This window comes from Hermetia illucens, chromosome 1 (assembly GCF_905115235.1).
Source record: "Hermetia illucens chromosome 1, iHerIll2.2.curated.20191125, whole genome shotgun sequence".
Lineage (NCBI taxonomy): Eukaryota > Metazoa > Arthropoda > Insecta > Diptera > Stratiomyidae > Hermetia > Hermetia illucens.
This window is the reverse complement of record NC_051849.1, coordinates 34,682,330-34,697,221: the sequence shown is the minus strand read 5'-3', so window position 1 is coordinate 34,697,221 and position 14,892 is coordinate 34,682,330. Positions and strand designations below refer to the sequence as shown.

The 14,892-nt window shown below is 43.6% G+C and overlaps 1 protein-coding gene across 1 annotated transcript in view; it reads right to left on the bottom strand.

The window, feature by feature from the left end:
• Positions 1-563: 563 nt before the first annotated feature.
• Positions 564-14,892, bottom strand: part of LOC119661725 — a 33,618-nt gene continuing 19,289 nt past the window's right edge. Inside the window, exon 5 of the mRNA XM_038071190.1 lies at positions 564-778. Within this exon, the coding sequence (XP_037927118.1) occupies positions 587-778 (192 nt within the window). The 3' untranslated portion in view covers positions 564-586. The remainder of the gene's footprint in view (positions 779-14,892) is intronic.

Genomic DNA, 14,892 nt, shown 5'->3' with positions numbered 1-14,892 from the left:
TTCTGCTAGCAGCAAGACTAGCAAAGCTGGAGGACTGTCCTTATATCTTTCTGTCACATGAACCGTGAATTTTGGTTAACAAAATCTGTGGTATTGGATCAGAGCCGATTTCTCGGCTCAGGTAGTAGTTAGGGATTGACAAGCGGCTCGCAAGTTTTAAGCCAGCAGCAGCATGTGCGACAAGCCGACGAGACATTGTAACGCTCGATTGATGGGGCCATCGACCTTCCAGTAATCATAAAATGAAAAGGAATACTTTAGGAAACTACTCTCTTGAGTTTTTGGCGTTGCAGACCACGACCGAACAGAACCTTGTGCTAATCCAATCTACTCAATTAACCACACACAGGTAGTATCTCCTTGTCAGCACTTCAGTTTTGTATGAACAGGACGACTGCTATAGAATAAATTCAAGCAATTCTACCAACGCGTCAGAGGGAGATCCTGTAATATCGAACTGAAGCAAAAGCAAGCTTTAAGCAACTGTATGAAGAAGTCCACCTAAATTTCAGGATCGTAGCCCCAAACCATTACTTGTTAATTTTCAAAATTGAACTACATAATCCTTGTAAGATTTCATTAACATTTAATAGTCATTTCTGGAACATTTTGAAATTGCATCCAATGCATCATCTTCAATTTGGTCAGAGAGGTCCATTACCCCGGAAATGCAATCTTCGAAGGCGTATTTTACTGATTTCAGCCAGGTAATCCCGCCTGCATAGTCGGATTTCATTTGCATCCTTACAATTTTCGACTTATTTTTCAAATTTAGTGCCTGAAAAAAGTGGAAGAATAAATGAGTTTCAAACATTGACAATTATGAAGAATAAGTTTATCTAACTATTGAGTAATTTATCTAAATTAATCACAGAATGGTATCTTCCACCACCGAAAGAGATAACAAACCTACCAGCTATTATATGTTTTCTACAGGCAATTGGGGAAAGAAAGGGCTCTAGGACTAGATCACTTATGCAAAAATCCAAAGTAGGTAGGGATAATTACCACCAATAACAACATCAACGAAGAAATACATGACGGCTGGTAGCCAAAAGAGCCTACTTAAGTTTATCAAATGATCTTACAAAATGTAAGCATAAGCAAACAAAATTAGGAACTTTTTGCTGCCTTTAAAAAGAAGACTTTCCACGGAATTTCGGTCCCCTACTTGAGGATATAATTTTCCTCCTGTTTAATGAATAACCTATAGACACTTTATCTATAGCCATTGGTAAAACCAGGAATAATAAGCTGATCTGAATGGACAAGGGAGGTTCTGTTTTTAAAAAGTACAAGAAGGCCCATTGCAAGAAAGCGAAAAGATGCACCTAGTTTGGAGATATCAAAAAAGCGCGCGCTGGACCCATTTGGGGTTCGACGCTCCCGCAATCTTCTTCGTAGTCAAAACCGATAAAAGATGGAGGTCGAGGGGGCTCAGAAAAGCAAGCAGAGGAATAGTACCCCAATATGGATGAACCATCTTTCGTCCTGCTTGGAGGGCAACCAATTGAGTTGTCCTTCGAGATGGTACAAGAATACATTCAAAGTATTTCCTTCTTTTCCTAAAAGGCGGCTAAAGGGATACAAACTTAAATCATACCAATCTACACACTTCGAAATTCTTTTCCTTCCGAAACGTCTAAAACGCCTCGGATAGGGAGTGACTTTGCGGGTATAACCCTTGGCTACATGAATATACCCATGCTCCTCGCCAACAATATCAAAGGCTTGTGGAAAGCTTGAAAGACTCCCGCGATATAAGCTGGACATTCTTTATTATCCACTTCGAAACGGACCAGAATCTAATGGTCATTTACCATTTTTACGCACTGCAGATGGACCTGTTGTAGTGACCGCGGCTGCGCGACGGGAGCGGAATTTCATTCGGCTCTTTCTTAATCAATTTGCTTAAACAATGCATTTAATAGTGTGCAATTGCCTTAAAGTTCGCCGCAGATTGCACATTATTCAATGTATTCAAGCGAATTGATCTTGAAAGGAGGGGAATGATTTGCCGCATCCGCAGGCGCATGCGCATGTTGCCGCAACATTGCCTAGCGAGTGAGAAAGGCTATGTAGCGGGAATAGAAGCGGTGCACGAACAAAGGCAGCGAGAATGTTGCTGGGAGAAGGTTTTTGGCGGGAAGGAAAAAACGAGGAAGAGGAAAGATAAGAGTGAGGACGGAGGGAAAAGTCTTTTGGAGCTTGAGGAGGATGTCTGGTGAACTGAGTGAAGGAAGGTGCAGCGAGTACTGAGGGGAAAAAGAAAACGAGGAAGAGGAAAGATAAGAGTGAGGACGGAGGAAAAAGAAGAGGATAATTCATCCTAAAGTGTGAAGATTTCCGCGAGCAAAATAAAAGAATCCGACCGAGAAAACTAACCCCACATTGTGCTAACTGAAGTGTAGTTAAAACGAAGATTCCGAGAATAGATTAAAATCGTTTAATCGTTAACACCTGAATAATGTACAGAGTTTTAAAGCAAAAAGAAGAAAAACAATTGAAATAGGCGAAATCGCAACAGAAAGAAATTAATATCTAATTGCTGAAATCTAGTGTCGAAATTTGCGCGTTGTGTATAAACAATCCCTCATAAAAGCATGATGAACGAAATCATAGAGAAGAAGTGAACTAACGTTAGTTTTTTTTGTTGTAGGACTATATATTTTTTAGTTATAAATAATTTGAATTTAAAGACAAAAAAGAAATAGGTACCCGAAGGATCGGTCCGAGCTCGGAGTGACATTTGGGTAAGTGATTTGTTTATTTTCTTTTCTTTTCTTTTTTTTTATTGATTTTTAGTTTATTTCCCTTCTCGTTGGTAAATTTTACACTTTGGTTATTTATTGTTTTTCTTTTTTTTTTTCTCTCTTATTTTATTTTCATTTTCTTTTTCTTAAACTTACATTTTAATTAACTTTATTTTGATTTCTTTTTGGTTGTAATAATTTTTTTTTTCCTTTGTATTATGTTCATAAGCTTGAAAAAGTACATTAATGTGTGAATAATCAAAGGTAGTTTGAGGACTTCCTCCCCTTAGTTCCTCCTTACTTCCGCGGGATTCTTACATAAGGGACATCCTCTAAAAGAATAACTGGCCGGAGGATGTCGAGGAAGGGTGGGAACCTCACCGGCCGCGCCTCGTTCAAGATCTGAGGCGGAAGGGACGGCAATCGGGAAGGTGATCCGTCGTGGATTTTCCACTACTTGATCGCGGCACTCGGGTCCGGAGACAAACGGCTCCACGCGCGCGGTCGAGCCGTTTTTTTTTTATTTTCCAATTTAGCTCGCGTTCTGGTTTTATTCGATAGGCCGTCGCGAATTCCTACGTAAAATTCGATTTTAAAATCCGGTGCGGACCCACGCACCGGTAAAGACACGTTGTTTTTTAGTAATGAAGCGTGAGGGATCAAAGCGCTCAAAGGACCCCCCCACATTCCCGAGCCTGGCTAGCACAGAGGCGTGCAAGAACGTGTCGACCGAGAGCTTTGATAGAGCTGCAATCTTCGTGGGCGGACCTTCACGGTCAAATTTTGCCAAATTGTTTAGCTTTTTGGGATAGCTCTGCCCTCTAGGTCGTTATCGGCCACTCAAGGGATCGACTTGATCACTTATCTCCATAACTATCATTACACTGTTCAGAAGGAAAGAAAATCGTAAACTTCTAAATTCCATACAGGCCGCTTCTCCGAACCAATTTTTGTCCACCAGTGGCAAAACTGTCCTGTTATGTAGCCGATGACACCCCAAATGAAGTTATCGGCCATATCTCAAAAGGATGTCATATTGGATTGGTGGAATGTAAGGAGCTGGAAGGCCTGTTCATCGCTGCAAAAAACTCTCCCAAGAAGTGAAAGGGGATAGCCAGTAAGGTTCCGAAGAAGTGTAAGAGTACCGAGTGTGACAATTGCTGAGGTATTTGAATGCTTCCAACTCTCACAAAGATAATACGTAAAATGATCTTGAAAGGCATCGAAAACTACATCAAAAATTTGTACTGATCACTTCAGAAGAGTATATAAACTTCAGATCCGCGCTTCGTCAGTTCCTGTTTGACTTCAAGATGACTTTCATCAATGTAAACAGGGAGCGTCTCTTAAGTCTTCTATATTTGAAGGTCAATCCAGAGGAACTAATATCTTATATTTATTCCACTTGTGATGGCTCAAAATGTCATATGTTGTATCGAGATAAAGTCTGCGAAATTACCAAAAACGTATCTGTCAGGGTTGGGTCCTGTCATCGACACTATGTTTTTTACAATCCGTCAAATTCTCTACACTACCTTGCTCGAAGGTCGCGAAGCTCCTTAGTGCGCCATGATATCTTTCTCGTTGGTGTTGAACTGAAGGCGGAAATGGCAGTGAATAGGTCACACGTTGAGAAAAGACTAAAACTCCATTGCAGAATATACAATTCAGTGGGTCCCATTATCCCAGGATGACGAACGATTGGTTTATTCGAAAGCCACACAGTGTGGGGCCATAGAGAAAAAGTGCGGGCTTCCCAGAAAGAACTGAATCAAACAGAAAGGCAGCGATGCTGGGTAAGTGCTAAGCCCTTCAAAAGGTTCTTGGGATTTTTATCATCGATGTTAAACTGAACTTTAAGGTACACCTGCTTCTTGCAAAGAAGCAAGAAATGCTTGCATATGATTGCTGACTTAGGTGGACCAAAGGACAGTCGCTACACCTACTATTAGTAGTCAGTTTAGTACATGGCATATGCATTCAAAGGGTACAAGGACCTTAAACGTGCTGTTAAAATTAAGATTTATCCTGGTTAGACTGACTAGTTTTCATTTAGAACTGCATTTTTGCACCGAAGCGGATTAAAGACGTTAATAATAATCGTTGACGCAACAATCCAATTGGATCAGGTCCTTGAAGTGTGTTAGAGAACTTCATTCATGATCGTAACACTACAGGATTACAGTACCCTACAGGTCAGCATTGCGCCCGAGAATATTACCCTGATTTGACTCAGATACTCATTCACCTCATTCACTCTAGCCTAGGCTTCCTCCAGCTGAGTCGATTGGTATCCGAAGTAAAATCACTATACAAATTCCACTGTCACCAGTGAGGTTTGAACCGCAGCCTGCTGAACGATAGCCTTGTACTATAACCACTCAGCTTGCCAGCGACTGAAGTGGCTCGATCTCAACTCTTTGTTCAGAAACGATATGAACCCTAACAGACCACTGTAAGGAAGTACATTCAGGTGCTGGGCGTCTTACGTGAGTATCTGCTATGTAGGCATAATCCCCTAGACCCCATGGACTTTTTCGGACACGGATTGATTTGGAGGCCACAATCGGAGAGCCGCCATAACTGACAGTGCTGTCCAATCCCGCTGCCCCAGCTAAGCGGTAAGTCGCACTCCTCCAAGCTTAAGCCCACAAGTGGCTCTGTCAGTGACATGAGAACAACCGCAAACACGATAATAGTCCCTAAAGGAAGCCAACCGTAAAAAATCGGTCCCAGAGCACATCGACTAGCATTTCTTCTGAAACATGTGCTTCAGAGAGCCATCTCGGTTTCCTTGGTTCCAGATAATCTCCGGTGAAGCCCCTTATATGCTTGGGTCGGATTGCCTCCTCCAGTACATAGGGACGGCACTCGCCAAAAGCTTGAATGGAATCAGCCCAGTGCGGTAAACCGTAATGAAACCTTTCCACCAACCAACTGCTGCTCTGCGTACAACACAACAAATAAAACCTCACAAGACAGCACTAACACAAAACACATCGAACTGGTTACTGTCTACCATGGCAATACGCCCATCATGCTATGGAAGAAGGATCTCCGTCCGTCGCCGCATTATCGCATCGAAGTGTGTCACTGCTATTAAAACACTGATTAAACTCGTCTTGTCCAGATTACGAACATCACAGTACGCTAGCAGATACATACCCGTCCTTTGAACAAACCCCTCGCAAAACACAACCCTAGCAGAAGGCATGCTTCCACGGCCAGAGAAACCCATTCAGGCTACCATACCCTACCAAGAGAAAATCCATTTCGATCCCCAAGTTTACGATAGAACTCCCTATGACACATTGGTAGTTGGTTACAGTTTTTTGGGCCATTGGATGAGATCGACTCCCTTTTGTTGCGGAAAGAGAGTTATAATTAATTGGGGTAATTTTTATGTATGTATCTTATTCACTACAACCTCCTACGTAGCTCCACTCGGGTTCGTTTTTGCATCAACGCACAGCTGCCTCTAGTAATCCCATTTGCTTTTCCAAATAACCCTCATAAGTTTACTCTGGAGTTCTTCTTCCTTTAGCTTCACATGTTCAGGTTTCCCAGTTCCCTTGAGCAAAGCCTCATCACTTACAGGCACGATGTTCTCAACGTCTTATCTTTGTGATTCCACCACTCATCCGACTTTTTGTTCTCATACGAATTGCGTCGAGGTATTTTAGCTTCACACGCTACACGCTGGCACAATTGGCGCAACATCGCTGCTCCCTCTAAGTCGTGGCCTCTTTCCAAGACCGCCAGGAATGTATCTTTGGCAAAAGTCCCAGTGGCCTGCCAACCATTCTGCTTTCGATTGGTGCTTCCTCAGTTTCCAATGTCAAGAAGCCACGACAGACCATCCCTCTTACCTATCCCTTTACTTTGGAAAGTCGACACATATCCAACGATACAATGTCTACCTCCACAAAGGTTTCGATTAAGATTTGTTCTCTGGTACTCGTCACTTGGTTTCCCTACTGTATGGCCCACGCGCTACAATTGTATTGCTGCATTGACAGATGAATCAGCTATCTCAACGCTCCCGTAATTTCGATGCGGTGCGGAGCGCAAAATCCGTTATTTCCACTAGCAAGCCAGTAATAGCAGTCTGTGTACCTCCATTTGCCTTTTTCGTCCTTTATAAGGCAGCCTGCCTGTATATTGCTAAGGTTGAATTGCAATTATAACACTACGCAAGTGTTTTCCCACTAAGGAACCTCGTCTAACTTCAGACATTCGAGTGTTATTTCCTGCTTTATGACTCTAACCTAGGCTTCCTTCCTTAACATCTTTTCCAATCTGCCGAAGAAACTGTCAATTGACTTCACGGTAGATCTATTTAATTCCGCCATCAGACCCCCTTTCTGTATTTGTCTGGTACAGGCACATTATCACCGCAGTGTGTCAATACCCTATTTGCATTCACTTCTGGAAACAAATCGACAAAGGACATGTAATGACCTAAATGGGAGTGGCAAATCAAAATCCACGTCTACGGCGTTTCCGTTTCTTTATAAAGCATCCACCTCCGCTAGTGAATAGATGCGAGATAGATAATCCGGCAGCAGATATTGTGAGCCTGACTCATTGAAGCTTTAACGAACATCTGGTCAGTCTACCGTGGAGGTGGTTTATCAGCCATTTGAGCGAAACGTGGTCAGTTACCACTTCGAACGTTGTGCCTTCTATGTACGCTCTAAATTGACACACTACCTCCACGGCTACCAGAAATTCTTGTTCAGTAACAGTGTAGCTTCACTGAGGCTGAGTAAGCTTCTTTGGCATATAGGCTATAAGAACTTCATCTTCCTCTTCTGTCTTCCTATACCATTTTTACTTGCATCACAACGGATGGCGAAAGATTTAGAGAAATCGGGGCTGTGCATGACTAGAGCTCCAGGAAGACTCGTTTTGAAAGGTCAAAGGCCGAGGTGGTTTCCTCAGACCAGCAAAACTGACGCTTCTTCTAAAAATACGTGTTTTAACGGTGCAGTCAAGCAGTGTAATTTGACACAAATCGTTGATACCACCCACAAATTCCAAGGAACCGCCGTAGCTGTTTGACAGTTTTCTGCGGCGGAACACTTTCATTACCAATGATATGCCCTAAGCATCTTTCTTAATTACAAATTTGCTCTAGCGGATGTTCAATGTCAAACCAGCGCGTCTCATACGGAGACCAATAAGTGCTAGTCGTAGGTCTCTGTGTTGAGCAGAAAGTCATCAAAATTCACGAAGACTCAAAGTGAACAAGGATGGCTTTGTCCATCAGCCGCTGCATGATTTCAGGTGCATGGTTCGGTAAACGGCACCGTCATGGACTGACAGAATGGTCGCCGTGAAACTATGAAGTCAGTCTTATCCTTGGATGCCTCATCCACAGGAATCGTCAGAACGCATCCTTCAAATCTAGATTCGTAATAGATAGCCTTCGGGAGACGGCTGAAAATCTCTTCGATGAGAGGTAAAAAATAAGTGCTCTTCGCGGTGACACTGTTCAGCTTATTCGCATCAAGGCAAAGATGCGCTTTACCAGGTTTCACCGCAAGAGTAACCAGCAAAGATCAAGCGCTTTGCGATTCATCTATGACTCCCAAGCCAGTATCCAGTCAATCTCTTCATAGAGGAACTTGTCGATGGCGGGAAGACTGAGGAGTGTCTCTGCTTATCAGGTTATCATCCCCGACATCGCTGATATGTGTTGTTAGACTTGTACGTCATAAACCCTCCGACTCGAGAGACGGAGAACGGCCAATGACAGTATCGACCTTTGCTTGCTGGTATGTCGTCAACTGGTGTTGATTGACGTTGTCAACATTGGCCATTGAACAAACTGAATGTTTTTGTGTGATTTCAACTGACACTCTGCCTACTGTCGAGTGGCTAGTCCCATCGGCTGTACTGAGATCGATGTGTAATTAAAGCCAGACAACGGTGACTCTGGCATCAATCACTTCCGAGAGACCTTCACGCAAGACTGTGACATCCGCATACGGGCGAACATTATGGCTGCGTCGACTTGTGGGAACAGGACCGCAGAAGAGACGACAGTTGTACATTATTCGCCCTAATACTGATTTAGGCGATAGGTAAAGCGCTGAAGTCTTTTCGTCGCTACCTCTACCACTCCGATCCCCGGTCACTTTATATTGATGCAGGCTCATGTAAAAACGCCTGATAACCGAGAGCATCGGTTTCCGTGAAATAATAACTAGTGGAAATCTAAATATGTCAAATTCAAGTTGTCAAACCGGTTCAACATGGAAACTTTCGGAGTCACTGCGGAAGGCGTCACAATATTAACACAGTAACATGCGCCGGGGCAGGAATGCCCTAACGACTGAGATTGGGTTCTGGAACTTGACATTGAGGGCTAGATATGTTCGGGAGCCTATACCGCAACAGAAGACTTTGGAATGTGATGCTCAACCAGTCTCTATAGACATTTCAGCGAAAATGATGTTACGCTGATTTGTTTGTTCTTCTTTGGATTTCAATAGTCATCTTTCCCAGGACTCGGTATGAAAACGACCTTAACCTTCGGCAAAGAGGAGGGAGCATAGCCCAGAGCAAGATATCCTAGAAAAATATTTCTTAGAAGTTGCTCTAAGTGCTCTATACTCTCCTCTGGAATCATTAGATAGATACCATGCATACCAGGTACATTAAGGTGTTCAAAGGTTAGTATAGTAGCTCTAGCCCTTTCGTTTGTAACAACCGCTCTCGCAGTGTCCCAATTCCCCTTGCAACAACTTCGTGCTGAAATGTTTGTAGAAACCGCGAATTCTCTTCCTCCCACTTCTGAGACCTGTTCTCCCACGTATTGTTCTTAAAATCCGGTTATCTAAGAGGATCCAATTTGGTCGACCCATCCTTACTAAGGACTCTGAACAGCCTGGAAGTCTCCCTTTCATCTTCCATCCGTAAGTTTAACCAACCTTCATTCTTATTGCTTTTCCAAGCACGATTTAGAAGCCGTCAGGTGATTTCCTAAGTTTCGGCAGCTCTCGGTTCCACCTTGGAACCGTTTTACCGCGCAGGCCTCGGGAAATAGGACAAGCCGCTTCAAAGCTTGAAATGTCTAAAGTCGCCCTCATTCTTTGAAGTCCGAAACTCTTTCCGCAAAGCATATTTTAGGCGGATGTTATTAAGGAGCTCCATGGTGAACCAAGTTGGTAACGAAGACAAGTAGGAGAAGAAGGAACATAACAGGAAAGGAGATTAGACAAGACATTATAAAAGGTCCCATGTGCTAGGTAGATCACACGTAGAGTTTGACAATATAGTGATCCAAGTTAACTGATGCTGAGTAGAGACCATCAAAGTCACCTTTCCAGAAGTTCAACTTAACAGAATATCGCGCAGTTCTGGCGACTGAGCGGGCGAACTCTGCTTCAAATTCAAGCGGAGGGTGGTAAGCGTCGATTTTGACACAGGGTGATGGGCGAGGAAATATAGAGAAATTGCAATCGGGGAAATTTGAAAAGTAAGAGATCGAGAGTGCGGTCCAACAAGTTTTTGGAGGTGTTGAAATTCAGGGCGGAACAAGTGTTGATAAATGAAGAGAATAGAAGGCAAGAATGGAAGAGGTTGTTGGGAGGAATAGGAAGGCTACGATGAGTTGGATAGTTGAGCATGGGGAGGTTGAAATCTCCATAGGGAAAGAAACGTAGGGGCGGGAATTTAACAATAAGGAGTTGCGACAAGCTTTCAAACAATTCTTCGTACTGGTGGAAAAGAGTAGCGGGGGGACGTAGGTACAAGATAAAATAAACGAGTGAGAGTTAGGCGGGGAGACATGTAGGGCAACAGAATCATATGGTGAGCCAGATGAGGAAAAGACGAGTTCAACACGGAGTTGACCTTTAATAGCAATTAGGACTCCACCACCAGTGGACTTACATGACGCAGCGCGGTCCCTGTCGCAACTGAAATTGGAATAACTTTCATGAAACTCGGAATTCAGTATACTGTCATCAAGCCAACTTTCAGAAATAGAAATATACGTGTTGTTGCTAAGCCAGCAGATTGACTCTGCGTACGCTATCAAATCTCTTAGCTTTTGCGTCGGCAGAGCAAACAAATAATCATAGGCTAAGTAAACAGAATCAACTACGCGCTTCTCTTGGCATTAACCTGATATTGTAAGTTGATCGCAACTATGTAAGTCCGGAGAACAGAATTTTCTCTTGGCTTGGCCTCTAATAATTATGAGATCATGATGCAGGCGCTCGCCTTTGAGGATCTCTCATCGAAAAAGATCCTAGTCTCCTTTACTGATCCAATACTACAGATTTTGGTAAAACGAACCCAGGACTCTTATATCAGAAATATGGTAGAACAGTCTTCGCACACAGGTCCAATCTGTCGACAATCTAAACGGTCTTGAATGAAGTGATTTAACACACTTCAAGGCTCTGATCCAATGTGGATTGTTGCGAACGATTATTATTATTATATCTAAACCACAATCTTGATCATTTGACTGAGGATTTCTGGAGATGCACTTCATGTTCACCTCCTCTCCAGATTCAGCAGAATAGCCTACTTGAGAGACGCTCCTTTAAAGCTTCGCTTTGCTGTACTAACTTATAGCTCGCGAACCATCCTACCCGCAAAATAGAAAAGTTGCCTCAGAACGTCGGGTCTTAGCCCACAACACGTAGCAACTCTACCAATTTATCTTCCGTTACGGAATTTTCCAGCCTATTGGCTAGCGAGCGCGTAGCTTTATAGTAATCGTCGAAATCTTCAGATGAATCTTGCCTGCGCTCTCGCATCAGTTCAAGGATCTCTCGGTCGCTTAAAAAGCCCTTAAGCTGCTAGTGAAGAGCCACCGAAAGTCACGGATTCGTCCGACAGGCTAGTGATAGTCCCAATCTTCAGCTCTGTCTCTGAACAGAGTGTGTACATAAGTAGACAGCGTTTCCATCGCCCTTGCACACTGCGAGGAAACATCGAGTCAAGCTATAGGATCTCTTCCCGTGACCGTGTGCCACCGTGAACCAGTGCGCTGTTCTAAAGAGCCAAGCCCTACAGAGCTCCATTAACCCAGAGCGAACGTGGAGTCGACAATCCCATTATGTCATTACAAGTGGCCCCACGTTAGGCGCCATTTGTAATGGCCCTCAGGATGGTCGTATGACCATCGTCAATCCTATTATCTGATTACTGACATATCTAGCTTCTTCGGATTAATTATTTTCGGGCGAATATCCCTCCCGCCCTTTTTACTCTCCTTGCTGCTCACTCCTCCCATAGTTCGGGCTACCAAGTATTGGATTTTTCCACTATTGAAAATATTCAAGCTATAGTCAAGAAACTGTCTACTTTTCCCGGTTGTTAGCTGACTCATCTTTTTCAGAGCAACTTGCTGTGCTTGCTAGTGTCGAGAGGCATTCCTTCCCCCTTTTATTATACCGCACGTGATTTTTGGACGTTTTCATGTTCCAGTGACTAATATACGACCCCTTATCAGTGCGGGGATGTTTTGATAAATATACGCTTTCACCTTGATGAACTAACACACCTGATATATCTACATGCATATTTCCAGAGTAAAAGAAGTTTCAGTTTCCGCCTTCCTAAACTTGGTTTTTGCTGCAATGGTCTATCCATATTCCTTTCCTAGTTCCGCGGCGAATCTCCACCACCGAAGGCTACCGTTGTCTACAGTGATGACCTGACAAATCTCGAGCGATTTCACGGTAGTCAAGCTTCCCACTACTGAGGACGTTGGATATCGATGGTCAGGTGCCTACTGTTACCTTCCCAAAAACCGCCGGCACTAGATTTCCGAATTCCTGCACCGTAAAAAAAATTATCAATTCGCTCCTCCATGTTTAGTTTATTTTCTAGGTATCTCTTCCGTGGCCAATTTGAGTTGAGCATTTTCGTTGCCTCGATCCGGGCTTGTTCGTAGGCATGTCAATGTACGCATAGGTACAGGACCATAATGTATCCATATGTTTCCTTATCCGCAAGAAGGGAGATTTGACAACTACCCACAAAAGAAAGAAAACATAAATGTGACGCTGAAGTCATATCTGAATCGACTGTTAAGGACTCAACCTCAAGGGTCTTCTATTGGCAGACGTGCCTTTATAAATTCTATATTTCTTTAGAATAAAACAAATCGGGAAACCGGAAGGTAGGCGCTTTACGCATGAAGGGTTTTCCCAAAAATATGGTAATATACTATTATTAACTTAATCTGAACGGATATCGATATGGAGAGTATTTTGAGGGCTGGGCATCATATAAGGGCAGCTTAATGATTTTTAGTTGGATAGTTTCTGAGAATGAGTCCGTTAAAGAAATCATCACTTTCCATCCCTCCCACTCCCCGCCTTTCTAACATCTCAAAACGAATACCGGCTTCGAAAAGTACTAATCGAGACCTTTCGTTTGATGCCCTACATGACTATATTCGGTGAAAAAAATTTTCACACCCCCCTTTTACATAGGGCCCCCTCTAAATCTCGACGTAGGAGGATATCACTTACTGCATGTCTGGGGGTTCACAGTTCCCACCTTCTCACCAAATTTTGTGTCAATCGGTATAGCCTTTTTTGTGAAAAGTGCTTTTAACAGACAGACAGATAGACAGACAAACCTGTGAAGAGTGGCCGGATCTCCCATCAGGCAACTCAACTGGTGGATTGGGGCATACCTATTGATGTGTAAATGTGTGTTCATGCACTTTTCTTTTCTGACTGTACATGGGCTAGTGATTGCTCATTTCTGGTGCGTCGACCAAAATGGCTAAGGGAGGGATACTCGGAACATAAAACCACCACCAAGACGTGAGAATGAGGAAACTTACGGTGCAGTACCGGCGGCTTTTGGGGGTGAGCAAGCGGGCTCCCGGTCGTCGATGTCCCTCGACCGCAGTGCCTCGCACTGAAGACGGATCATTGGGCGATATAACCGTGACAACACCCACCGCATATGTTTAAGATGTGCGACAGCAGGAGGTGCTCCTGGAACAAGAAAGTTATCCATTCAAAAGAAGCTCATGAACTTTGTGATCTCCGCCAATGCTAAAGACGATGATGGATAAAACACAGGCAAGATCAATAACCGCCAAAAGTCAAGCAGCGTATAAAAGGAGTAACCCTGTCGGGGCTTATAGGGAGTGGAGTCCCGATCCTGAGGAATTACCCTTTATCCAGCGTGGGGCAAAAATAGTTGAGTTGTCGGAGTTCATCAAGGATAAGCACAACGTGCACCAAGCTATAAAGAATATGGTGAGGGCTATTAGAGTCCTCTATAATAGATTGCAGATGGAAGAAAAGAATACTAAGGATATGCCGAACCCTGCTGCACCAACAGTGTCACATGCGACCCAAGTGACACCTAACCGTACTACCATCGAAACACGGCGAAATAAACGAATACGGGAAAAAGAGGGAGATCCTTCAAATAATCAGCAGGCACCTATGAGAAAAAAAGGCGGACAGGAAACTCTGAAAACCAGCACTAATAGCTCTGAATGGGGAAAGCGTACAGCGAGCGTAGGAAAGTCGACCAGCGCTGCGAAACCCAAGACGAAAGGAAACGATGGATGGACTAAAGTTGCGAATAAAATAGCGAAAGAAAAAGCAAAAGTGCAAACCCGTCTAGATGCGATTGCTATCCCCAGTAAGGGCAATCTGTCCTACTCGGAGATACTCAGAAAGGTCAGAGCGGATCCCGCCCTAAAAGATCTGAGCGGAAATGTGATCCGAATCCGAAGAACCCAGAAAGGGGATCTCATGTTCGAGCTGGAAAGATCCAGCGTGGGCAAAACTGATGAATTTCGCACTCATGTGAAAAACTCACTTGGGGAGAATGCCGCAGTGCGTGCCCAAAAACATGAGATCTACATACAATGTAAGGATCTCGATGAAGTCACATCGAAAGCAGAAATTTGTACTGCTCTGAAGCAGCAATTCAAGTTGAAAGAACTTGGTTTATTCAAATAAACCTCAATCATTGCAAGGTCGCTCAGGATGTATCAGGAATCTGAGATGGAAATCGCCATCATAAATGAGTCGTACAGAAACCGTCACGGTGACGCATGGGTCACAGATTCGACCGATGGAGCGACGATATGGGCTTGCGTTCGACAAGCCATACAATGTAGTGCAAGTCAGGC